The following is a 26,174-nucleotide window of genomic DNA, read 5'->3' as shown; positions in this document are numbered from 1 at the left end:
AAGCGGCATTTATTCCTGATCAAGAAGGCTTTACTGTTCTGATCTTTCTTTGATCGTATTTTATTTAAACTTTATTTTCCTACACATAAGACCTTTTAATGACACCAGAATAAGCTGGCCAGAATTAGGACTACTAAGTGTTAAGTAAGGGTATAAGTAAACGAAATGATACCTGGTAAATGTAAACGGAATTGTTTTCTTTAATGTTTATATCAGGAACTGGAGGCATCGGACTAGGACCACTGTCGCTGTCGCCGTGTATGGAAGAGCTGTGTTCTGGAAAGGGACAATGCAATGTGGAAACAGGGAAGTGTGTCTGCAATGGGGATTACTGGGGAGAACATTGCCAGTATTATGGTATGTAAATGGTTGGGTCCTATACTGGTCTCTTGGTCTTGAGCATGCTTTTAGTTTCTTGTCTCCGATCCATATTATGCAAGGGTTTTCATTATTCCCGCTAGTTTTGAACATATGGCGTTGTTTTATATTTAAAATAAACGGTTGATTTCATATCTAGCCTCATTAGTGATGATGAGTGATGTATAGTTAATCGGACCCTAGATACTCACTCTGAGTGAATCATTACTACATTAGTGAAAGAGTATATTGACCAGAATTGCTATCTGATTTATGAGAGGCACGTATCGCATTTGTCTCTCATCTGTCTTTATTTGATTAAAAGTAAACTACTTTGATTGAGAATAACAACTATAGAGCTCATCGCCGTCTATGCATTTTTCATCAGCTACACTTTATTTGCTTGTCTTATGTGTAAAATATTAGCTATAAGTTGAGTCCTATGTTTAGACAGTTGGTCCTATGTTTAGACTAATGTTTAGACAAGTGGTCCTATGTTGAGACCTATGTTTAGACGATTAATTCTATGCTGAGTCCTATGTTTAAACAGTTGGTCCTATATTTAGTCTAATGTTTAGACAATCGGTCCTATGTTGAGTCCTATGTTTAGACAGTTGGTCCTATATTTAGTCCAATGTTTAGACAAGTGGCCCTATGTTGAGTCTTATGTTTAGAATATTGATCCTTTGTTGAGTCCTTTGTTTAGAAGATTGATCCTATATTGAGTCCTATGTTTAGAAGATTGATCCTATATTGAGTCTTATGTTTAGAATATTGATCCTATATTGAGTCCTATGTTTAGAAGATTGATCCTATATTGAGTCCTATGTTTAGAAGATTGATCCTATATTGAGTCCTATGTTTAGACAAGTGATCCAATGTTGAGTCCTATGTTTAGAAGATTGATCCTATATTGAGTCCTATGTTTAGACAGTTGGTCCTACATTGAGTGCAATGTAGACCGTATCGATCAACTGATTGGAGACTATCGGTCAACTGATTGGAGACTATCGGTCAACTGATTGGAGACTATCGGTCAACTGATTGGAGACTATCGGTCCTGTATGTAGATGACTGGTGAAGTTTTCTTATTTTCATTTATCTTGTAATAAACATATAACTTATAAAACATCTTCGACACTTTGACTTTGACATTTGACATTAACACTTTGACTTTGACATTTAGGCATTAGCACTTTGACTCTGACATTTCGACATTAACACTTTGACTTTGACATTTCGACATTAACATTTCGACATTAACACGTTTACTTTGACATTTCGATATTAACACTTTGACTTTGACATTTCGACATTGACACTTTGGCTATGACATTTCGACATTGACACTTTATAGCAACACAAGAAAACAATAACATTTACATAATTTTATTTTTATTATTTCAATATTAGTTAACGAAATTAAATTTCTCTATATTATTTTGTAACTAAATACATGTAAATCTATATGCATGTATAAGCAATAACTTTAAAAAGACTGATTTTGAAACGAACAAGCATCCTTGAAACATGAAAATTTTCACTGGCAGGAACATTATTTTGCAGGAGAGAATTTTAGGGAAAGAATTTGTCAGTAGTAAAAATATGAGCAAACAAGTTTATACATAATTACGTCAGTCCTATGTTTAAACTATCGGTCCTATGTTTGTCTAGACTATCGGTCCTATGTTTAGACATTTGGTATTTGTCATATGTTACGTGCTATCTTTAGACGATTGGTCCTATGTTACGTGCTATGTTCAGACAGTTGGTTCTATGTTAAGTGGTATGCTTAGACAGTTTGTTTTATGTTAAATGGTATGTTTAGACAGTTGGTTCTATGTTAAATGGTATGTTTAGACAGTTTGTTATATGTTAAGTGGTATGTTTAGAAAGTTTGTTATATGTTAAGTGGTATGTTTAGACAGTTGGTTCTATGTTAAATGGTATGTTTAGACAGTTTGTTATATGTTAAGTGGTATGTTTAGACAGTTGGTTCTATGTTAAATGGTATGTTTAGACAATTTGATATATGTTAAGTGGAATATTTAGAAAGTTTGTTATATGTTAAGTGGTATGTTTAGACAGTTTGTTATATGTTAAATGTAATGCTTAGACAGTTGGTTCTATATTAAATGGTATGTTTAGACAGTTTGTTATATGTTAAGTGGTATGTTTAGAAAGTTTGTTCTATGTTTATTGGTATGTTGAGACAGTTGGTTCTATGTTAAATGGAATGCTTAGACAATTGGTTTTATGTTAAGTGGTATGTTTAGAGAGTTGGTTCTATTCTTAATGGTATGTTTTGACAGTTAGTTCTATGCTAAATGATATATTAAGAGAGTTGGTTCTATGTTTAATGGTATGTTTAGAGAGTTGGTTCTATGTTTAATGGTATGTTTAGAGAGTTGGTTCTTTGTTTAATGGTATGTTTAGAGAGTTGGTTCTATGTTTAATGGTGTGTTTAGAGAGTTGGTTCTATGTTTAATGGACTGTTTAGAGAGTTGGTTCTATGTTTAATGGTATGTTAAGAGAGTTGGTTCTATGTTTAATGGTATGTTTAGAGAGTTGGTTCTATGTTTAATGGACTGTTTAGAGAGTTGGTTCTATGTTTAATGGTATGTTAAGAGAGTTGGTTCTATGTTTAATGGTATGTTTAGAGAGTTGGTTCTATGTTTAATGGACTGTTTAGAGGGTTGGTTCTATGTTTAATGGACTGTTTAGAGAGTTGGTTCTATGTTTAATGGACTGTTTAGAGAGTTGGTTCTATGTTTAATGGACTGTTTAGAGGGTTGGTTCTATGTTTAATGGTATGTTGAGAGAGTTGGTTCTATGTTTAATGGTATGTTTAGAGAGTTGGTTCTATGTTTAATGGTATGTTAAGAGAGTTGGTTCTATGTTTAATGGTATGTTAAGAGAGTTGTTTCTATGTTTAATGGTATGTTTAGAGAGTTGGTTCTATGTTCAGACTATTGTGGGACAAGGGAGAGGTGTTTCAATGGTGGAACCTGCAGGAATACGATCGATGATCAGGGATTCCAGTGCCACTGTCCAAAATACACCATAGGATGGTTTTGTGAGCATAGTGAGTATCATCTTCAATTACTCGTACACACATTACAATAGAAACAGCTCGACACATACATTAAAGCTGCACTCTAACAGATTATATGACTGGTTAAGAATCGATTTTGCAAGAATTGGCTCATTCCAAGACAAATATTTTTGTTTGTTTGTCAAAATGCTCAATCTGTGAAAGTGCAGCTTTAAATCAGACCATTGTGAGCAAATTAAATGTTTATTAAAGAATATAACATCCTTACAAAAGAGAAAGTGCAATAATTGCAATAGTATCATAATTGATTGTGCGTATATTAACAAAAATTAGGAATGCCTTAAAGTTATGAAGTTCGATGGATGATTTTTACGTAAAATCTTACTTCTATTCTAGATTTTCATTACTTCATTTTAGACAGTTTATTGTATAGTACGAATAATAAGTCGCGAATGGCATTGTAAGAACTTTGAACAACCTATAACTGTTACAGGTTTTAGGCGCACACATTTTTTATTTTAAAGTGACACTCTTATTTAAAATCAATACATACACATGTATAACAAACATAATTTTTGAGTGACCTTTGATTATTTACTAAAAATGCATTTATGGAAAATCTTAATTAATGGTAACCGTGTATGTAATGGCTAAAATGCACAGATATTAAATGACTGGTGAGTGCTAAAAGAGTTACAGTGATTAAACATTGTTAAAATACCGTGTTGTCTGCACCGTTCGTTGACATTAAAGAGGGTATCCTTCATAAGAACCATTGTTTTCGATATTTATTCATCCTTTTCGGTAAATTAAAACAATTGTATGAATTGTTTTATATCTGATTTGGGAGTAAGAGTGCATCCCTATTTTATATCGGGGTCGGAGGCCTACAACACAATACAACTTTTGTCTTGTTTTGTCTTTTCTTGTCTTGACAATTTATAACACTGCGTCAATCTAGATTTGTTTATATTTATTTTGCGTTATTCTTCCAGCGACCACAAGCAGCACGACGACCACCACCACCACAACCACAACAACTTCACCTGCCTCACTATAAAGTCTTTCAAACGATCGCATGCAATTCAAAGTATTAAAACGATTACATGTTCATATTGGTAAATGATTCCATTAAGAATAAACCAGAGAGGTAAAGCTGACTATCTCTCTGTTTGGTTAAGCCCCGGTCCAATACAACTACAACTGCAATCGTAACATGTCGCCCATCTCCGGCAAGCGTCGAGATAGTCGAGATAGTCAATTCTGTTGGATGGCCGAGGTGTTCCGATTGCTACAAATGCATACGGGAATATGGTATTGTTTCAAAGTAAGGTTGCCACCCAGTGGACAACTGATGTTCAATGACCGCATGGTAGATCCATCGCTAGAAATCTTTAAGAAATTGATTTTATTACATGCTTTCGAGAGATTTATCAGTGAAATAGAAATGATATTTCTCTGTCTTGAACCTTTAGCCCGATAAACTTTCCAAATCAAACTCCGGCGCAAACAAGGCTGGGACCCAATATCAACAACGTCATTTCCGAAATGACGTTACGTGCAAAGAGTCGTCTTTATAATACAGCCTTTAGAAATGAAATGAAAATAAAAATATATATGGTTGTTTCAGTGTAAGATCGTAATATATTTAGCCTCGTAAACAGCAAAAATAAACAAAAATTGGGTACGACACTCATATAATATAACGTTTGATTTTCACTGAGATATATTGCGATTATCTGACTTGATCTGTTGTGATCGCATGTATTCCTTACAATGTCAGTTGACTTGGTGAATATGGCTGAAGACTACAAACGTTGAATGTCTCGACATAACAACATAAAAGATCGTTCACGATGTGAAAATCTCGAACGTCCATTGTGCGTCAAATTCAGACCGATTCAAGATAATCTCAGACAACGCTGCCAGGATTCCATACATACACGGACATCTCGCTGCGATTGAAATCACTTGCCCGACAGGATACGATTGCCAGAGAACGTCACAACTGGCGACGCTCACCATGTCATTTAACAATACTTTTTAATACGATTACACACAAATGGTACGTGCACAGGCATCGTATCATGTTGTAAGCGATTGTAATGCCTAGTGTGGCCCGGGCTTTAAAAAAACCGGATAAACTATTTAAGCACTCAAGCTTAAAAAAAGTAATAAAACATCCTAAAAATGCACCATTTTTACAACAAATTGTTACAATGATATTGAGGCAGTAGCCCCAAACTAATATGCAAATAGCTGATGCCATATATTTTCGGTTCTTAGGGAGGGGCGTTGCACCCCGAAGTTACGCCCCTTATAACGTCAATTCATGGACCCGCCCTTGGGATCTTTATTCATTTTATAATGAATTTGAATATGAGAAAAATACATATTGCGCATAATTGCCCACATATTGCCCACAGCCGAACGGTAATGCACCAGTCAATTGTAACCACGCCCCCCAGGTCCGGGAAATAGCGGGGACTTTGACTTTCGGCCCAGCCAATTCCGGGTACAATCCCCGACCTGCGAGGACGAACAGTTGGTTAAATCCCTGCCAAATGCCCCCGCACTCCAGGGACCCTAGGTAGCACCCATTCCCCGCTGTATTTAAAGCGAAAACAAAACCACCGCATTCACCCGGCACTGCGGGGTCACCTGAAAGGTAAAAACACTGCCCATTTCCCCGGCTATCTCCGGTATACCCCCTGACCTGTGGGGGGAGGGGCGTGGTTACAATTGACTGGTGCATAAGCAACCCATTTATATAGAAAAAAACAACAACAACAAACAATCATGTTGGCTGGGTAATAAAACATTAAATCTTGCATCGAAATCACAAATCACATGATATGATTTTTACGTCTCATCTCCGTCTCATTGAACACCAGGATATATGGTAATACAAATAGCTTTCAATGTTTTATGTCAGGGCCTGTCTCACAGATGATAAAACAGCAATAAAAAAGAAAATTGTCGAAAAATGACATAACCTTTGCATCGATGTTTACAATGCATTGGAACTTACTAACTGAAGTATCACATAGTTTACAAGTTATTTAAATTTAGCAGTTATTTTGTATTTTTTTCATTAAAAAAGATTACTGGGTATGTCTTCCAGGTAGAATTCATTCCTTATGCGTGATTGGCTATTCTGTGTTATCACGTGATATTACCATGGTAGGTGTATAGCTTAATTATGTCACCCGATTAGAATAACCCTTAATAGCCCAGTGAGTAAGACGCTGGGCTTCAAATTTGGCGACGCGGGTTCGAACCCGGTCTCCGACATATTTTTTTTTTTTACATTTTGGTCCTTTTTTACAATAATGACATCAAAGCGCAACACATTCTATTAGATAGTTGTCCTGAGATTCGTTACAGAAAAACTTTTTATGGTGCCAATCTGTGACACAATCCTTTTACAATTGATATGATGAACTCAAATATCATGTTAATACTTAAAGACAAATGATGTTAATTGCAAATAAGACTAGATCATTTGAAATGCCATTTTTGAAACAATATTGCAAAATGCACTGTCCTGCCTTCATAAATACAATACAAAATCATTAAGAATATTAGTTATAACACGATGTACAAGCATATACTAAATGTAAAGAAATTTGCACTTCACACGTGAAAACCAGTCGTGCGCGAATTGTATGAAATGTGTTGAAAGGAACGATCGAAATGATCACAGGACAGCTGAGGTGGAGTTTGGTCAATAACAAAATAAGAACAATATTGCAGCTTATATTAAACATATAAACACTACAACTCCACCCCGCAAGGACAGCACAAACTATAAATTCAAGTATCATAACAAGAATGTAACAGGTATAAAGATTCTTTTGTACAAGTTGTACAATGCCTTTTAGCCCGTGGACATGTTGACATAAGTTTGAGTAAACTGGGTGATATTTAGTCCACCTTGCCAACACATTGATCAGTTTTCATAGAGGCGGCCACCGAGAAATATTTTCAGGCTGCAGGTACCTTGCATATTTTGCTCGCTGTTTTTTTTATTTATCATAATAGCTAATACTTTAATGAAAAGTTTCTGTTCATTTTGTGATTTTTCGTGCGATTCTTGTCGGTAAACAAATCGTTCAGATGATCTGATAATTCTAAAATGACCTGCTTAAGAGTTCAAAAGCAGTGTGGCAGTTTTATCGTGATCTAAAATTTTCAAATCATTATTCTTCAGTTAACTTATTGTAAGAATAATCAGTTTATATTGATTTGGGTGCAAACAGTTCTAGTATGAGTGTGATCCGTCTGGAATCCTTGTTAACCAGATTTTTCAGTTGATGAATTGTTGTCCGAAGTGGAACTGATGAACATCCATTCTGTCAGCGCGACCAACCTGTACCTGCATGGCGTCAATATTGAAGGTCCCATCCTTAACCACGGAGCCACTGCGATGATTCACACGAAGTAACGTCTCATCCCCGTCTCACTGAAGGCCCCATCCTCAACATGGAACCACTGCGATGATTCATACGAAGTTACGTCTCATCCCCGTCTCATTGAAGGCCCCATCCTCACCACGGAACCACTGCGATGATCCATACGAAGTAACGTCTCATCCCCGTCTCATTGAAGGCCCCATCCTCACCACGGAACCACTGCGATGATTCATACGAAGTAACGTCTCATCCCCGTCTCATCGAAGGCCCCATCCTCACCACGGAACCACTGCGATGATTCATACGAAGTTACGTCTCCTCCCCGTCTCATTGAAGGCCCCATCCTCACCACGGAACGACTGTGAAGATTCATACGAAGTAAAGTCTCATCCCCGTCTCATTGAAGGCCTCCCCCCTCTGAACCAGCTGCCACTACAACGAGAAGTAAGTTGAATTAGCTCGATTTTATGTAGAAAAAAAATCAATGTTGCATTTTGAGGATAAAGATAAACAATTGTAAGTTTATAAATACAATAAACACAGTTTTCACAAAATAAGTAGCTTTAAGGTAGATAGGTTTTACATTTATCTCTGAATACAGTGGCAAAAATACCAACGCGAAAAATTAGCTTCAACAACCATTATTTAAATTATGTTCATTTTCTCATCAAAAAGTATAAGCAAAACAATCTTGGTAGAAAACACGAAAAACAGGAAGGCATTGCTGTTTTTTTAGTAATCTCGTACTGAAAATGCTAAAAGATGCCAGCATCTTTCCCAAGGTTTCTTTAACTGAACATGGGTAGCAAACCACCAACACTCACACATCTTTTACTTTGCCTCTCATTCTTTTCTTCTTCGTTCTTTCTCATACTATATTTTTTCTACCTCAATACAGTTGATTAATTTAGAATAAAGTTTTTTTTTCTACAATAAATGTTTTTGCATTTAACGTCTATCATTCAATTGCCTAAATTTTAAACATCATTTAATATGAGCTTGTATATTAATATGATTATAACTCCATCACTAGTATCCGCCTCAAATGCTAATTGTAATTTATCATAACAGGGAAAGGAACTCTATTAGTTTATTTCTACCGTTCCAATCCTGAAATTTGATTATGTATTTGTATTGAAATGTTGATAAATTTTGCTCAATAAAATATGTTTAAACCAACATGGGTAGCAGAAACACATTATTTCGTTTTCGTGTATGTTCATATTTATATGTATTGTACAAAACCAATAGGAGGCTAAATTTGTGCGAGATTGTTATAATCTGCAATGCATGGGTCAATTCTATACTTTATAGTAGAACGGTTTACCAAATATGAAGTGATAAGGTATATACAAGAAATTATTGAAAGAAATTGAAAAGGATTGTCAAATGAAGTTTTTTTAGTGTATTTTTTTATTCACATATTTATGAATATGTTCTTATTTTGATTCTATCACGATGTTATATGATATTGTTTTAAACTAAAATTCATAAAACGGTTCGATGTTTCAGTATCCACTCTACCGGAAGTGTCCATTTTCGCAACTGGAAGTATCCATTTTCGCAACCGGAAGTGTCCATTTCCGCAACCGGAAGTGATGTCCCTTGCCACCTGAAGTGATGTTCCATCAACGAAAGCTCCGCCCGACCTATCGGCACAAACCTACACAACGCTTCATCTTCGCGCCAGCTGACTTGAATAACAAAGCCAGTAAAAAATATTTCATTTCTCTGTTATTTAAATTGTTTAAAACCTACCAAACAACTTCAAAGTTTTTAGTTAAGGAATCAGTATCTTTGTTTACCTATGGAAGTACGAAAGGGGGTATTGTCCATACTAACGTATAGGTGCAAGACCTACCAAACAACTTCAAAGTTTTTAGTTAAGGAATCAGTATCTTTGTTTACCTATGGAAGGACGAAGAGGAGATTGTCCATAAGGAATCCATATATCTTCGTGTTAACTTATGGAAGGACGAAGAGGAGATTGTCCATACAAAGGTATAGGTGCAGCTCAAGACGTCGTATCTATGTATTTATTTCAAGGGTCAACGTCTGATATCAAATACAAAATATTTATTGTGAGGACCCCAAAACTTAGGGATGGACCCAGCGAGTGGTTTCAATAATAATTTATGGCTAACAAATGGTTACTCTTATCTGTATTTCAGGAGCCACCCTCATATGTTAAATACGTATTATTTCGTAAGACCAGTCCCAAATTGATGTGTTATTTAGTTTGTTTCTTTCTTACATATATTATCAGCTTTATATCGAATAAGAATTACATGAATTTCTTCAATATTTTAGCTTCTACTGTACCGGAAGTGACCCATCATGCAACCGGAAGTGATGCCCTTGCCACCTGAAGTGATTTTCCATCAACGATTCCTCCTCCCGTTCCATTGACGCACTCCTACACCCTGTCCCTTCGCACCAGCTGACTTGGGTAACAAAAGCAGGTAAAGATGAGTTTCTTTTACACCACTTCTATGTATTTGAAATTGTTTTAAACCTACAAAACTATTTAACGCTTTCAGTTATTGATGCAGTATCTTCGTGTTTACCTATGGTTGTGGCATATTGACCATATTGCTATATAGATGCAACTCATCTATGTATTTATTTCACGGTCTAGTGTCTGATATCAAATGCAAAATATTTATTGTGAGGACCCCAAAAATTAGGGATGGACCCAGCGAGTGGTTTCAATATTAATTTATTGACCCACTCATGTACGTGAAGTTAGCGGCCTAGCGGCCTAGCGGCCTAGCGGTGTGAAGTTAGCGGCCTAGCGGCCTAGCGGCGTGAAGTTAGCGGCCTAGCGGCCTAGCGGCGTGAAGTTAGCGGCCTAGCGGCCTAGCGGCCTAGCGGCGTGAAGTTAGCGGCCTAGCGGCCTAGCGGCCTTATATAGTATCTTATTTCAAAGTAGGAATATATGCTTTTTCTTAAAAACAATGATAAATTAAATGTTTTTGTGCACGAAATATCAATTTCAAGCGATTTTCAACATTTTTTTTCAAAAAAGTTTATCAAACATTTTTCTATTTTATAGCATGCAAACATGCCTGCTCTGCTAACAAACTGATATATTTGCTGTTTATATGCACCAATCATCACTCTGAAACGATTTACAACATTTTTTTCAAAGAAGTCGATCTAGCGATCTAGCGGCCTAGCGGCCTAGCGGCGTGAAGTTAGCGGCCTAGCGGACTAGCGGCCTAATATGGTATCTTATTTCAAAGTAGGAATATATGCTTTTTCTTCTAAATAATGATAAATTAAATGTTTTTGTGCACGAAATATCAATTTCAAGCGATTTTCAACATTTTTTTCAAAAAAGTTGATCAAACATTTTTCTATTTTATAGCATGCAAACATGTCTGCTCTGCTAACAAACTGATATATTTGCTGTTTATATGCACCAATCATCACTCTGAAACGATTTTCAACATTTATTTCAAAGAAGTCGATCAAGCGATCTAGCGGCCTAGCGGCCTAGCGGCGTGAAGTTAGCGGCCTAGCGGCCTAGCGGCCTAATATGGTATCTTATTTCGAAGTAGGAATATATGCTTTTTCTTCTAAACAATGATAAATTAAATGTTTTTGTGCACGAAATATCAATTTCAAGCGATTTTCAACAATTTTTTTCAAAAATGTTTATCAAACATTTTTCTATTTTATAGCATGCAAACATGTCTGCTCTGCTAACAAACTGATATATTTGCTGTTTATATGCACCAATCATCACTCTGAAACGATTTTCAACATTTATTTCAAAGAAGTCGATCAAGCGATCTAGCGGCCTAGCGGCGTGAAGTTAGCGGCCTAGCGGCCTAGCGGCCTAATATGGTATCTTATTTCGAAGTAGGAATATATGCTTTTTCTTCTAAACAATGATAAATTAAATGTTTTTGTGCACGAAATATCAATTTCAAGCGATTTTCAACAATTTTTTTCAAAAATGTTTATCAAACATTTTTCTATTTTATAGCATGCAAACATGTCTGCTCTGCTAACAAACTGATATATTTGCTGTTTATATGCACCAATCATCACTCTGAAACGATTTACAACATTTTTTTCAAAGAAGTCGATCTAGCGATCTAGCGGCCTAGCGGCCTAGCGGCGTGAAGTTAGCGGCCTAATATGGTATCTTATTTCAAAGTAGGAATATATGCTTTTTCTTCTAAATAATGATAAATTAAATGTTTTTGTGCACGAAATATCAATTTCAAGCGATTTTCAACATTTTTTTTCAAAAAAGTCGATCAAGCGATCTAGCGGCCTAGCGGCCTAGCGGCGTGAAGTTAGCGGCCTAGCGGCCTAGCGGCCTAATATGGTATCTTATTTCATAGTTGGAATATATGCTTTTTCTTCTAAATAATAATAAATTAAATGTTTTTGTGCACGAAATATCAATTTCAAGCGATTTTCAACATTTTTTTTCAAAAAAGGCGATCAAACTTCACGCCGCTAGGCCGCTAGGCCGCTAGATCGCTTGATCGACTTTTTGGAAAAAAAATGTTGGAAATCGCTTGAAATTGATATTTCGTGCACAAAAACATTTAATTTATCATTATTTAGAAGAAAAAAGCATATATTCCTACTTTGAAATAAGATACCATATTAGGCCGCTAGGCCGCTAGGCCGCTAACTTCACGCCGCTAGGCCGCTAGGCCGCTAGATCGCTTGATCGACTTCTTTGAAAAAAATGTGAAAATCGTTTCAGAGTGATGATTGGTGCATATAAACAGCAAATATATCAGTTTGTTAGCAGAGCAGGCATGTTTGCATGCTATAAAATAGAAAAATGTTTGATAAACTTTTTTTAAAAAATTGTTGAAAATCGCTTGAAATTGATATTTCGTGCACAAAAACATTTAATTTATCATTGTTTAGAAGAAAAAGCAGATATTCCTACTTTGAAATAAGATACCATATTAGGCCGCTAGGCCGCTAGGCCGCTAGGCCGCTAACTTCACGCCGCTAGGCCGCTAGGCCGCTAGATCGCTTGATCGACTTCTTTGAAAAAAATGTTGAAAATCGTTTCAGAGTGATGATTGGTGCATATATAAACAGCAAATATATCAGTTTGTTAGCAGAGCAGGCAAGTTTGCATGCTATAAAATAGAAAAAATGTTTGATAAACTTTTTTGAAAAAATTGTTGAAAATCGCTTGAAATTGATATTTCGTGCACAAAAGCATTTAATTTATCATTGTTTATAAGAAAAAGCATATATTCCTACTTTGAAATAAGATACTATATTAGGCCGCTAGGCCGCTAGGCCGCTAACTTCACGCCGCTAGGCCGCTAGGCCGCTAACTTCACGCCGCTAGGCCGCTAGGCCGCTAACTTCACGCCGCTAGGCCGCTAACTTCACGCCGCTAGGCCGCTAGGCCGCTAGGCCGCTAACTTCACGTACATGACCCACTCATGGATACTCTTATCTGTATTTCAGGGGTCACCCTCATGTGTTAAATACGTATTAGTTCGTAACACTTGTCGCGAATCGTCGTGTAATAAGTTTGTTTCTTTCTTTTACATCAACTTTAAATTGAAATCGAATAACATTATTTGTTTTCATGTTTTAGTTCCTTCATGCGACCGGAAGTGACGTCCATTGCAACCGGAAGTGATGTCCCTTGCAACCTGAAGTGATGTTCCATCGACAGGACCCGTTCTCGGACAGTGCTCGCGCCAGCGGCCGTTGATAGCAACATTAACAAAAGATGAGTTTAATTGTAGTGCTCATTTATGTTTTAAGAAATCGTTTGAAACCAAAAAGTCCGTCTAACATTTTTATTAACTGAACATGGGTAGCAAAAACACTTTAATTCACGTCCGTATATGTTTATTTTTATATAAATTGCATAACTGTAGGGGGTTTCTTTTCTATGGGATTATGTTTTTATCTTTAAGGGAATGTATTCATACTTAACAGTAAGACAATTTATCCTATTTGAAATGAAAAACTATCATAGACATCATTTCAAGAATTTGATATTAATTATTCAATAAATTGATTATTTAATTATGTTCGTAAAATATAATTGTCTTGGGATTCACTCACGGTTGGTTACTCCAATTTTTTAAGGGGCGATTCTCGAATTCACTAAATAACTTGGTATTAAGTGTGCTTCATTATAATATATTATCAACTTTATATTGAAATAGAACTAAATGAACTCGTTCACCTAAAGTGATGTTTCATCGACGTGACCTCTACTCGGACAGTCTTCGCGCCAGCTGACGTTGATAGTATCATTAGCAAAAGATTAGTTTCATTGTGCTCTCTTATGTGTTAAAGAAATTGTTTGACGGCATTCAGTCTGTTTCGCATTTTAAGATATGGCAAAAGTCAAACAGAAGACGGTACAGTAAACAAAGGGTTCATTTAAAGAAAAACAGTAATAACTAACATTCCGGCTCAAAACGATTGATTTCATTTTATAAGTCTGTATAAAATCTTAACATTCATCTCTGTTTATAAATTCAATCATCAAGAAAACCACACACACTTGAATTCGGTTAAGGGAGAAGTTCTTAATAAAAAAACAATATCATCAATCTCATAAACGTTCAGTGATATTGTTTATTTCAATTCTAGGGGGCGGAGGTTAGGGGGTGGGGTGGAGTTGGTCAACAAAAAATATAACTTAATTAATTCTTTTTCGAAATACACGAAAATCGAAATGGGCATTTCTGTTGGTTTTTGAAATCTTACAGTGAAAATGCTAAAGGTGCCAGTATCTTTCCTAAGATTTCTTAAACCAAACATGGGTAGCAGAATCGCTTTATTTCGTTTTAGTGTATTTTCATTTTATATATAAATTGCACATAACAGTAGATGTTTTGTTTTTATGGGATTTTCATCAAAAAAGGATTTCTTTTATACTTAACAGTAGGACGATTTATCTAATTTAAAGTGAAATTTCATAAAAGACATCATTTCAAGAATAATATTAACTATTTAATTAAAATGTTTTTGTCAATTAAAAAAAATGTAAATTTCATCGGGATCCACTCACGACTGGTTAATCTAATCCTTTAAGGGGCCCTTCTCATGAATTCCTGAAATAACTTGGTATTAAGTGTGCTTTACTACAATATATAATCAGCTTGAAATTGAAATAAAATTACACAATTAGTTCACCTTAAGTGATGTTCCATCGAAAGGACCTCTACTCGGACAGTATTCGCGCCATCTGACGTGAATAGTCCCATTAGTAAAAGATTAGTTTCATTATGCTCTCTGTTTCGCATTTTAAAATATGACAAAAGTTAAACAGTTAACGGTAAAGTAAACACAGGGATCATTTAAAGAAAAACGTGTTCACAAACAGTCCAGCTCTAAACGATTATTTACATTTTATAAGTCAGTCTGTAGACAACTTTCTTAAAATTAATATCTGGTTATAAGTTAAAATATCAAGGAAAACACGCACACTTCAATTCGTTTAAGGTAGAAAGTGTTTTATGAACAAACAATACCATCAATCTCATAAAATTGCATTGTAATTGTTTGTTTCAATATAACAGTAGGATTCATTACTGTGTGATTATGTTTTCATCTAAAATGGAATTATTTCATTCTTAACAGTAGGACAATTTATCAAATTTAAAATGAAAATTCATAAAACACATCATACCAAGAATATGATAATTCCTTTTTAATTAAAATGTTTTTGTTAATATGCAGAAAATATAATTTCTTGTGATTCACTCACGACTGGTTAATCTTATTCTTTTAAGGGACCATTCTCATGACATCCTGAAATAACTTGGTATTAGGTGTCTTTCACTATAAAATATCATCAGCTTTAAATTGAAATAGAATTACATAATTAGTTCACCTTAAGTGATGTTCCATCGACAGGACCTCTACTCGGATAGTCTTCGCGTCATCTGACGTTAATAGTCCCATTAGCAAAAGATTAGTTTCATTGTGCTCTCCGTTTTGCATTTTAAAATATAACAAAAGTCAAAGAGTTAACCGCAAAGTAAACACTGGGATCATTTAAAGAAAAAATGTTCACTAACAGTCCAGCTCTAAACGATTATTTTCATTCTAATAATAAGTCTGTATATAAATTTCTAAACATTCATCTCCGTTTATAAGTTTGAATATCAAGGAAAACACACACACACACACGCACACACACACACACACGCACACACACGCACACACTTCAATTCGTTTAAGGTAGACATACTTTATTAAAAAAACAATATCATCGATCTCATTAAATTGCAGTGTCCTTGTTTGTTTCAATATAACAGTAGGATTCATTACTGTAGGATTATGTTTTCATCTAAAATGGAATTATTTCATTCTTAACAGTAGGACGATTTATCAAATTTAAAATGAAAATTCATAAAACATTACATTTTAAAATATAACAAAAGTCAAACAGTTAACGGCAAAGTAAACACAGGGATCACTAAAGAGAAAAGTGTTCACTAACAGTCCAGCTCTAAACCACAGGCATCTGAATCATTGTTTGTCACTAAAATATTGTTTAAAACCATTGTGGGTACATACAATGAGAAAAACAACACATCTGAAGATATTTAGTGTCTTTAATATACAAAAAAGAAACAAGGTATGTAACTCAAACTTACCCGATTTCACGGTAGAGTCCAGTTTTATGTAAATTTCTCAACCAACATATAAACAATCCATTTTTAAATAAGTGACATGGAAAGAAGAGTCGATTACCTTTAAAATGGTATGCGATATGTTGGTATAACTATATTGTCTTTAGACAAACAAGCATAATTCAATGTAAAATTCTCATGTTTTTCTTAAGTCGGAAAGAGTACAGCAAAAAATCTTCATGAACACAGACCTATTCAAGTTATTTTATGCTTCAGTGTACAGATAAATTAATTCCATTCCATAATATCACGAAAAGACTAACATCACAATGTTAGAAACAACTGTATCAGTCTTTAAACTAAATCCTCTTTAAATTTCGTAGGCACCCGACCATTTTACCGACAAGCGCCCAGATGATGTCATTGACATGTACATTTAACATCTTTGTACCGGCTTGAATGTGAGCCACACAAGCTTGGATGGGTCAAATACTCTTCTTTGGAGGTTGATCAGAAACATCTGAGCGCTGTCAGGAAAATGTCCGCCTCAAACAATATTTTAAAGTGGATTTAATTTGAAGACTGATACGGTTCATTCTTAAACTGTGGTGTTAGTCTTATTGTGATATAAAGGAATGGAATTAAATTATCTGTACACTGAAGCATAAAATAACTGTAATAGGTTTGTGTTTAGTACTGTTTACACGGGGAAAATTGAAGATTTTTTGCTGTACTCTTTCCGACTAAAGAAAAACATGAGAATTTTACATTGAATTATGCTTGTTTGTCTAAAGACAATATAGTTATACCAACATATCGCATACCATTTTAAAGGTAATTGACAATTCTTTCCATGTCACTTATTTAAAAATGGATTGTTTATATGTTGGTTGAGAAATTTACATAAAACTGGACTCTACCGTGAAATCGGGTAAGTTTGAGTTACATACCTTGTTTCTTTTTTGTATATTAAAGACACTAAATATCTTCAGATGTGTTGTTTATCTCATTGTATGTACCCACAATGGTTTTAAACAATATTTTAGTGACAAACAATGATTCAGATGCCTGTGCTCTAAACGATCATTTTCATTCTAATAATAAGTCTGTATATAATTTTCTTAACATTCATCTCCGTTTATGAGTTTAAATATCAAGGAACACACACACACACACACACATTTCAATTCGTTTAAGGTAGACATTCTTTATTAAAAAACAATATCATCGATCTCATTAAATTGCAGTGTCATTGTTTATGTTTCAGTTCTCGGGAGGGGGAGAGGGTCATCAAAAATTCTAACTTAATCTTTTTCGAAATACACGAAAATCGTAAAGAGCATTTCTGTTGGTTTTCAAAATCTTACAGTGAAATTGCTGAAGGTGCCAGCATCTTTCCCAAGATTTCTTAAACCAAACATGGGTAGCAGAATCGCTTTATTTCGTTTTAGTGTATTTTCATTTTATATATAAATTGCACATAACAGTAGACGTTTTGTTTCTGTGGGATTTTCATCAAAAAGGGATTTATTTTATACTTAACATTAGGACGATTTATCTAATTTAAAGTGAAATTTCATAAAAGACATCATTTCAAGAATAATATTAACTATTTAATTAAAATGTTTTTGTTTATATGCAATAAATATAATTTTCATCGGGATTCACTCAAGACTGGTTAATCTAACTCTTTTAAGGGGCCATTCTCATGAATTTCTTAAATAACTTGGTATTAAGTGTGCTTCATTTTAATATATTATCGGCTTAATATTGAAATACAATTACATAATTAATTAATAATAAAGTCAGTCTGTGTACAATTTTCTTTCATGCTTTACGATGAAATATGGGGTTTTAACAGTGAAATAACAACAGTGAAAATATCAATTTGATATTTTCACTGCAAAATAAGGAGTGAAAATATCAATTTTCAGAACTACTTTTAAAATCCTTTGTTATTACATGTACTTGCCTTGGTCAAAACAGAACACTGGACTTCAGTAAATTATGTCAAAAAATGTTAAAAAAAATAAAGAAATATTTTATAAATTTAAATAAATATATAATTGGAAACTAACAACTTACCGTTTATTACCGGTTATCCCGTTTATCAAACATTTTACTGATCTTTGAAGCTGAATGTTCGAACATTTGCTTTCATTCCAAACAAATTACAGACAAAAGCAACTGTTCGAACATAAATAAAATTTTATAGCATCGTTCAAATGTATTTTGAACTGTTAACCGTTGTAGTACGTAAAATGAGCTTCCTGGAGAATTCACACAACAATTATAGAGATAGATCCGATATTTTTTACCCCACCCACATCTCAAAATGTGTCAACAAACTAGTGTGGCATTTACTCTTCTGGAAAACAAACATTTTAAAGCGAAACAGACTGGTCTGTAAGATGACTGAATATTAACTTACTATAAAAACACGCGTATATGCAGTCTTATACTAAGAAGAATAGTTAAAATCCAATGAGTATCCACATTTGTTTTGCTAACACATTTGACCTTCCAAATTTTCATTCCATAAATAGCGGCGTAGTAATTTGGTTAAAATAAAGTGTTTTCATTATTTTTTGGAACATTTGTGCACTAATAATACTTCATTTTTTACTGTTCATAAAGCTTTGCAATAAAAAACGAGCGAATATTAAGCTATAAGAATGAATAGCAGAGAACTATTTCTCAGCAAACCGAAAGTAGAAAAGTTGACAGCTATAATTATGCATGAGGGGCGCCCCACGGGTAGCGGCATAAAGCCCACCCTTTTCAAAAAAGGGGGTAATTCAGAAATAAATAAAAAACAAATAAAACTCCGAAAATAAGCATAAAAGAAACAGATTTTTTTTTATTTCAGTGTAAGATCGTATTTAATTTCACTCGTGATCATAAAAAAACTACATTTTCACTCGTGGCTTCGCCACTCGTGAAAATATGTTTTTCTATGACACTCGTGAAATAAAATACGATCTTACACTGAAATAAACAAATATCCTCTATTTCTTAACATTAATATCTGGTTATAAGTTTAAATATCATGGAAAACACACACACTTCAATTCGTTTAAAGTAGAAGTTTTTTTTATTAACAAACAATACCATCAATCTCATAAAATTGCAGTGTAATTGTTTGTTTCAATATAACAGTAGGATTCATTACTGTGGGATTATGTTTTCATCTAAAATGGAATTATTTCATTCTTAACAGTAGGACGATTTATCTAACTTAAAGTGAAAATACATAAGATATTATTTGAAGAATATGATAATAACTGTTTAATTAAAATGTTTTTTGTTAATATGAAATAAATATAATTTGCATTGGGATTCACTCACGACTGGTTAATCTAATTCTTTTAAGAGACCATTCTCATGACATCCTGAAATATCTTGATATTAAATGTGCTTCACTATAGAATATTATCAGCTTTAAATTGAAATATAATTACATAATTAGTTCACCTTAAGTGATGTTCCGTCGACATGACCTCAACTCGGACAGTCTTCGCGCCATCTGACGTTAATAGTCCCATTAGTAAAAGATTAGTTTCATTATGCTCTCTGTTTCGCATTTCAAAATATGACAAAATGTTAACAGTTAACCGCAAAGTAAACACCGGGATCATTTGAATAAAAAAGTGTTCACAAACAGTCCAGCTGAAAACGATTGTTTTCATTTTATAAGTCAGTCGGTATACAATTTTCTTAAAATTAATATCTGGTTATAAGTTAAAATATCAAGGAAAACAAGCACACTTCAATTCGTTTAAGGTAGAAACTTTTTAAAAACAAACAATACCATCAATCTCATAAAATTGCAGTGTAATTGTTTCAATATAACAATAGGATTCATTACCGTAGGATTATGTTTTCATCTAAAATAAAATTATTTCATTCCTAACAGAAGAACAATTTATCAAATTTATAGTTAAAATTCATAAATGACATAATTCCAAGAATATGAGAATACCTTTTTAATTAAAATATTTTTGTTAATATGCAAAAAATATAATTTCTTGTGATTCACTCACGACTGGTTAATCTAATTCTTTGAAGGGACCATTCTCATGACATCCTGAAATAACTTGGTATTAGGTTTCCTTCACTATAAAATATTATCAGCTTTAAATTGAAATAGAATTACATAATTAGTTCACCTTAAGTGATGTTCCATCGACATGACCTCTACTCGGACTGTCTTCGCGCCATCTGACGTTAATAGTCCCACTAGCAAAAGATTAGTTGGATTGTGCTCTCCGTCTTGCATTTTAAAATATAACAAAAGTCAAACAGTTAACGGTAAAGTAAACACAGGGATCATTTAAAGAAAAAAATGTTCACTAACAGTCCAGCTCTAATCGATTATTTTCATTCTAATAATAAGTCTGTATATAATTTTCTTTACATTCATCTCCGCTTATAAGTTTAAATATCAAGGAACACACACACACACACTTCAATTCGTTTAAGGTAGACATTCTTTATTAAAAAACAATATCATCGATCTCATTAAATTGCACTGTCATTGTTTATGTATCAATTCTCGGGAGGGGGAGAGGGTCATCAAAAATTCTAACTTAATCTTTTTCGAAATACACGAAAATCGAAAAGAGCATTTCTGTTGGTTTTCGAAATCTTACAGTGAAAATGCTAAAGGTGCCAGCATCTTTCCCAAGATTTCTTAAACCAAACATGGGTAGCAGAATCGCTTTATTTTGTCTTAGTGTATGTTCATTTTATATATATAATTTGCACATAACAGTAGACATTTTGTTTCTGTGGGATTTTCATCAAAAAGGGATTTATTTTATACTTAACATTAGGAGGATTTATCTAATTTAAAGTGAAATTTCATAAAAGACATTATTTCAAGAATAATATTAACTATCTAATTAAATGTTTTTGTTAATTTTCAAAAAATGTAATTTTCATTGGGATCTCTGTTTCGCATTTCAAAATATGACAAAAGTTTAACAGCTAACGGTAAAGTAAACAACGGGATCATTTAAAGAAGAGTGTTCATAAACAGTCCTGCTCAAAACGATTGTTTACATTTTATAAGTCAGTCTATATACAATTTTCCTAACATTAATATCTAGTTATAGGTTAAAATATCAAGAAAAACACGCACACTTCAATTCGTTTAAGGTAGAAGTTTTTTTTTTATAAAAAAACACAATATCATCAATCTCACAAAATTGCTTTGCAATTGTTTGTTTCAATATAACAATAGGATTCATAACTCTGGGATTATGTTTCCATCTAAAATGGAATAATTTCATTCTTAACAGTAGGACGATTTATCTAATTTAAAGTGAACATATATAAAACGACATTATTTTAAGAATATGTTATTAACTGTTTAATTAAAATATTTTTGTTAATATGCAAAAATATAATTGTCTTGGGATTCACTCACGACTGGTTAATCTAATTCTTTTAAGGGACCATTTTCATGAATTCCTGAACTAATTTGGTATTAAGTATGCTTCACTATAGAATATCATCAGCTTTAAATTGAAATAGAATGACATAAGTTCACCTAAAATGATGTTTCGTCGACATGACCTCTACTCGGACAGTCTTCGCGCCATCTGACGCAAAATATAAGTTTCACTGCGCTCACTTTTGTGTTAAAGAAATTGTTATAAGGCATTTAGTATGTTTCGCATTTTAAGATATGGCAAACGTTAAACAGTTGACGTTTAACTTAAAACAAGGACCATTTAAAGAAAAAAAAATCACACTCTTAAATTAGTTTTAGATATTAATACTGAATTAGAAAAATCAACAACAACAATATCGGTTTCATAAATTTGCAGTGTAATTGTTTGTTTCGACCAGCTCAAGGTTGGTTATTCTGATAACCTTAAGGGGTCAACCTCATTATTTCAAGTACGTATTTATTCAAAACGACCAATTTCGGAATTACTTGGTATTTAGTTTGCTTCATAATGATAGGCTATCAGCTTTATATTGGACCAGAATGACATGGTTTATTTCATTGTTTTAGCGTCCACTGTACCAGAAGAGTCTCTTCATGCAGCCAGCCGGAAGTGATGTCCCTTGCCACCTATATTGAGGCTACATCGCAGCCCCCGTCTCGGCACAGAAGCAAAAGATAAGTTTCATTGTGCTCATTTATGTTTTAAGAAGATAATGAAGCCATAAAGTCTGTTTCGCATTTTAAGATCTAATAAAAAGTAAACAATAAGAAATAAAGCAAATACAAATCTCATTTTAAGAAAGAAACAATAACAAGCAGTCCATCTCAAAACCATTCACTTTATAAGTAAGTCTGTATATAATGTTCTTAACATTTATGACTGTTTATAAGTTCAAATATCAAGAATCATGCATACTTAAATTAACTTACGGGAGTGGTCATTGATTAAAATAGTATTATCATTTGTCTCATAAAATTGTAGTGAAGTTGTTTATCACGGTTTGAATTTGGGAATGGGGGGGGGGGGGTCATCAAAAAGTAAAAAATAATTAATTCTTTTTAAAATACACTGAAATCGGAAAGAGCATTTCTGTTGGTTTTAGAAATCTTATAGTGAAAATGCTAAAAGGTGCCAGCATCTTTCCCAAGATTTCTTTAACCGAACATGGGTAGCAGAAAGGCTTTTTTTCGTTTTCGTGTATGTTCATTTTAATAAAAATGTATATAACAGTAGGAGGTTTCTTTTCTGTGGGATTACGTTTGTATCTAAAAGGGATTAATTTCATATAGCCTAACAGGACGATTTATCTAATTTAAGGTAAAATCTCTCACTTACGGTTGGTTACTCTAATCCCTTTAAGGGGCCAGTCTCATGAATTACCGCATTAACTTGGCATTGAGTGTGCTTCATTATAATATATGATCAGCTTTATATTGAAAAATAATTACATCAATTAGTTCACCTTAAGTGATGTTCAATCGACAGGCCCTCTACTCGGACAGTCTTCATGCCATCTGACGTTGATAGTAACATGGACAACATATTAGTTTCAATGTGGTCACTTATGTGTTAAATGAATTGTTTAAATGCATTAAGTATGTTTCGCATTTCAAGATATGGCGAAGGTTAAAAAATCAACGGTAAAGCAAATACAAGGATCATTTAAAACAAAGTAATAACAAACAGTCCAGCTCAAAGCGATTGTTTTCATTTTATAAGTAAGTCTGTGTACAATTTTCTTAACATTCATCTCTGTTTTGTACGTTCAACCATCAAGAATACCACACACACACACACACTTAAATTCGCTTAAGGTAGAAGTTTTTAATTAAAAAAAACAACAATATCATCAATCTCATAAAATTGCAGTGTAATTGTTTATGTTTCAATTCTCGGGGGCGGAGGTTAGGTGGAGGGGGTCATCAAAATGTATAACCTAATTAATCTTTTTCGAAATACACGAAAGTCGAAAAGAGCATTTCTGTTGGTTTTCGAAATCTTACAGTGAAAATGCTAAAAGGTGCCAGCATATTTCCCAAGATTTCTTTAACCGAACATGGGTAGCAGAAAAAACTTATTTTCGTTTTCGTGTATGTTCTTTTTTATATAAATGTAGCTAACAGTAGGAGGTTTCATTTCTGTGGGATTATGTTATGATCTGAAAGGGAATAATTTCATTCTTAACAGTTGGACTATTTATCTAATTTAATTGAAAATCCATAAAAGACATTATTTCAAGAATTTGATATTTATTGTTCAATTTAAATGTTTTTTTTTAATAATGTTCGAACAATATAGTTTTCTTGATATCCTCTCACGGTTGATTGCTCTAATCCTTTTAATGGGCCATTCTCATGAATAGCCGAACTAACTTGGTCTTAAGTGGGCATCGATATAATATATTACCACCTTTATATTGGAATAGAATTACATGAATTAGTTACTTAATTGATGTTCAATCATAATGTTACATAAACACATGACCTCAACTCGGACAGTCTTCGCGCCAGCTGATAATTACATGGACTAAAGATTAGTTTCATTGTGCTCACTTATGTGTTAAAGAAATTGTTTAAAGGCATTAATTCTGTTTCGCATTTTAAGTTTTATAAAAAATAAAACGGTTAACGGTAAAGTAAATACAACGACCATTTAAAGAAAAAAAAAGTAATAACAAACAGTCCAGCTTAAAGCGACTGTTTTCATTTTATAAGTAAGTCTGTATATAATTTTCTTAACATTCATCTCTTCATATATAATTATTCATGTGTTTAACAGTTATTTACTATTGTATATGATATGAGCTTTTTTTAATTAAATATTCATGAACAGTTAGATGTTTCAGTATCCACTTTTCCGAAAGTGTATATCTCTCCCACCGCAAGTGATGCCTGTTTCGCCCGGAAGTGATGTTCCATCAACAAAACATTCTCCCGACCAATCGACGCACCTCCTACACCACACCCTTTTCTTCGTGCCAGCTGACTACGTAGTTAATTTCACTTATTTAAAGATTTCTTTAACCGAAACTCGTTTTTTTTATATTAACATAAAAGTTATTGCACATAATGGTTTCATTTCATTTTACATATATTTGTTTAATATAGATGTAATATTTTTATAGGTGTTTGTTTATCCCCGTATTTATAAATATATTCAACAATTGTTTGTATTCCTTTTATATTAACATTAACTGTATTTTGAAATGTACATAAAACGACCCTTTCTTGCAGAAACAACGCTACCAGGAGTGTCCATTCACGCAACCGGAAGAGGTGCCCCTTGCTGCATTGAGAAAACCTCCTTATTGCGCCAGCTGTTGTCGGTGAAATAGCCAAAAAAACGTTTTTACTACTATGTAAATTGCTTGAATCCAAACAATCAGTTTTTCACATTTAAGTTAAAGATACAGTTTCTCCCTGATAATTCATGTATAAACGAACAGGGAACTGCTCATAATAATGTATGGATAAAATTTTGATATAAATATATGGGACCCTTAATGTTTAATACCATATTTATGAATACTTTTTACATCTGTTTTACTATGATATATACATTATTTGCTGAAGTGATACAATAGTACATATATGGGCTCGATATTTTAGTGTCAAAGCTACCGGAAATGGCGCTCCACCAAACCGGAAGAAATGCCCCCTGCCACATAAAGTGGTGCTAAATCCGTGAGCGGCCAATCTTAAATGATGTTGACGACAACAATGACGTTGTTGTTGTTGTTGGTGGTGGTTGTGATGGTAATGACGATGATGTACTTTTAGTTTTAAAAATGTTAGCAGGAATATGATATTTAACATGAGTGATAGTCGTATAATAATTTTGCAGAAAGTGCCCGACAGCCGCGTCTCTGTCCCCCAACCCCTCCCGTCTCCCGATCGTTTCTTGGAAGTTTTCCACCGCATTGACCAATTGGCTTTATGGCAGGACTGGAAAAGTTAGGAAAGTAAGTACCAGAAATAAAGATATTATGTCATGTTGACGATGATGAAAACATGTTGTTGTTGATGATGATGTTGTATTTGTGTATAGCACTCTGATAATAAGAATGATGTGATGTTGACGACGAAGACAGTGATGTTGGTGCTGTTGGTGGTGATGATGATGGATATGTTGTACTTTTAGTTTTACAAATGTCAGCAGGAATGTTATATTTAATATCAGTTATAGTCGTATTATATTTTTTGCAGAAAATGTCCAACAGCTGCGTCTCCGACCCTCACCTCTCCTGCTCCCGAGCGTTTCCGGAGTTATCGACCGCATTGATGTC

The 26,174-nt window shown here is 33.8% G+C and overlaps 1 protein-coding gene and 1 long non-coding RNA gene across 3 annotated transcripts; both read left to right on the top strand.

Annotated features, from left to right (window-relative positions):
• The first annotated feature begins 220 nt into the window (after positions 1-220).
• Positions 221-4,567, top strand: LOC128240107 (delta-like protein 4). Its single transcript, XM_052956611.1, has 3 exons — positions 221-357; positions 3,326-3,442; positions 4,408-4,567. Exons 1-3 carry the CDS (start codon positions 261-263, stop codon positions 4,470-4,472), a joined length of 279 nt encoding a protein of 92 aa, XP_052812571.1. The 5' UTR covers positions 221-260; the 3' UTR covers positions 4,473-4,567.
• Positions 4,568-23,827: 19,260 nt separating this feature from the next.
• On the top strand, positions 23,828-25,850 carry LOC128239787 (uncharacterized). Of its 2 annotated transcripts, none has more exons than XR_008261923.1 (3): positions 23,828-24,878; positions 25,123-25,214; positions 25,733-25,850. It is a non-coding gene; the product is annotated as an uncharacterized LOC128239787 (long non-coding RNA). The 2 variants fall into 2 exon arrangements; XR_008261922.1 differs by having other exon boundaries at positions 25,123-25,247.
• Positions 25,851-26,174: the final 324 nt, after the last annotated feature.

The sequence above is a fragment of the Mya arenaria genome, chromosome 7, assembly GCF_026914265.1.
Source record: "Mya arenaria isolate MELC-2E11 chromosome 7, ASM2691426v1".
Taxonomy (NCBI): Eukaryota; Metazoa; Mollusca; class Bivalvia; order Myida; family Myidae; genus Mya; species Mya arenaria.
The sequence above is the reverse complement of the archived record's forward strand: the minus strand, read 5'-3'. Positions and strand labels throughout refer to the sequence as shown.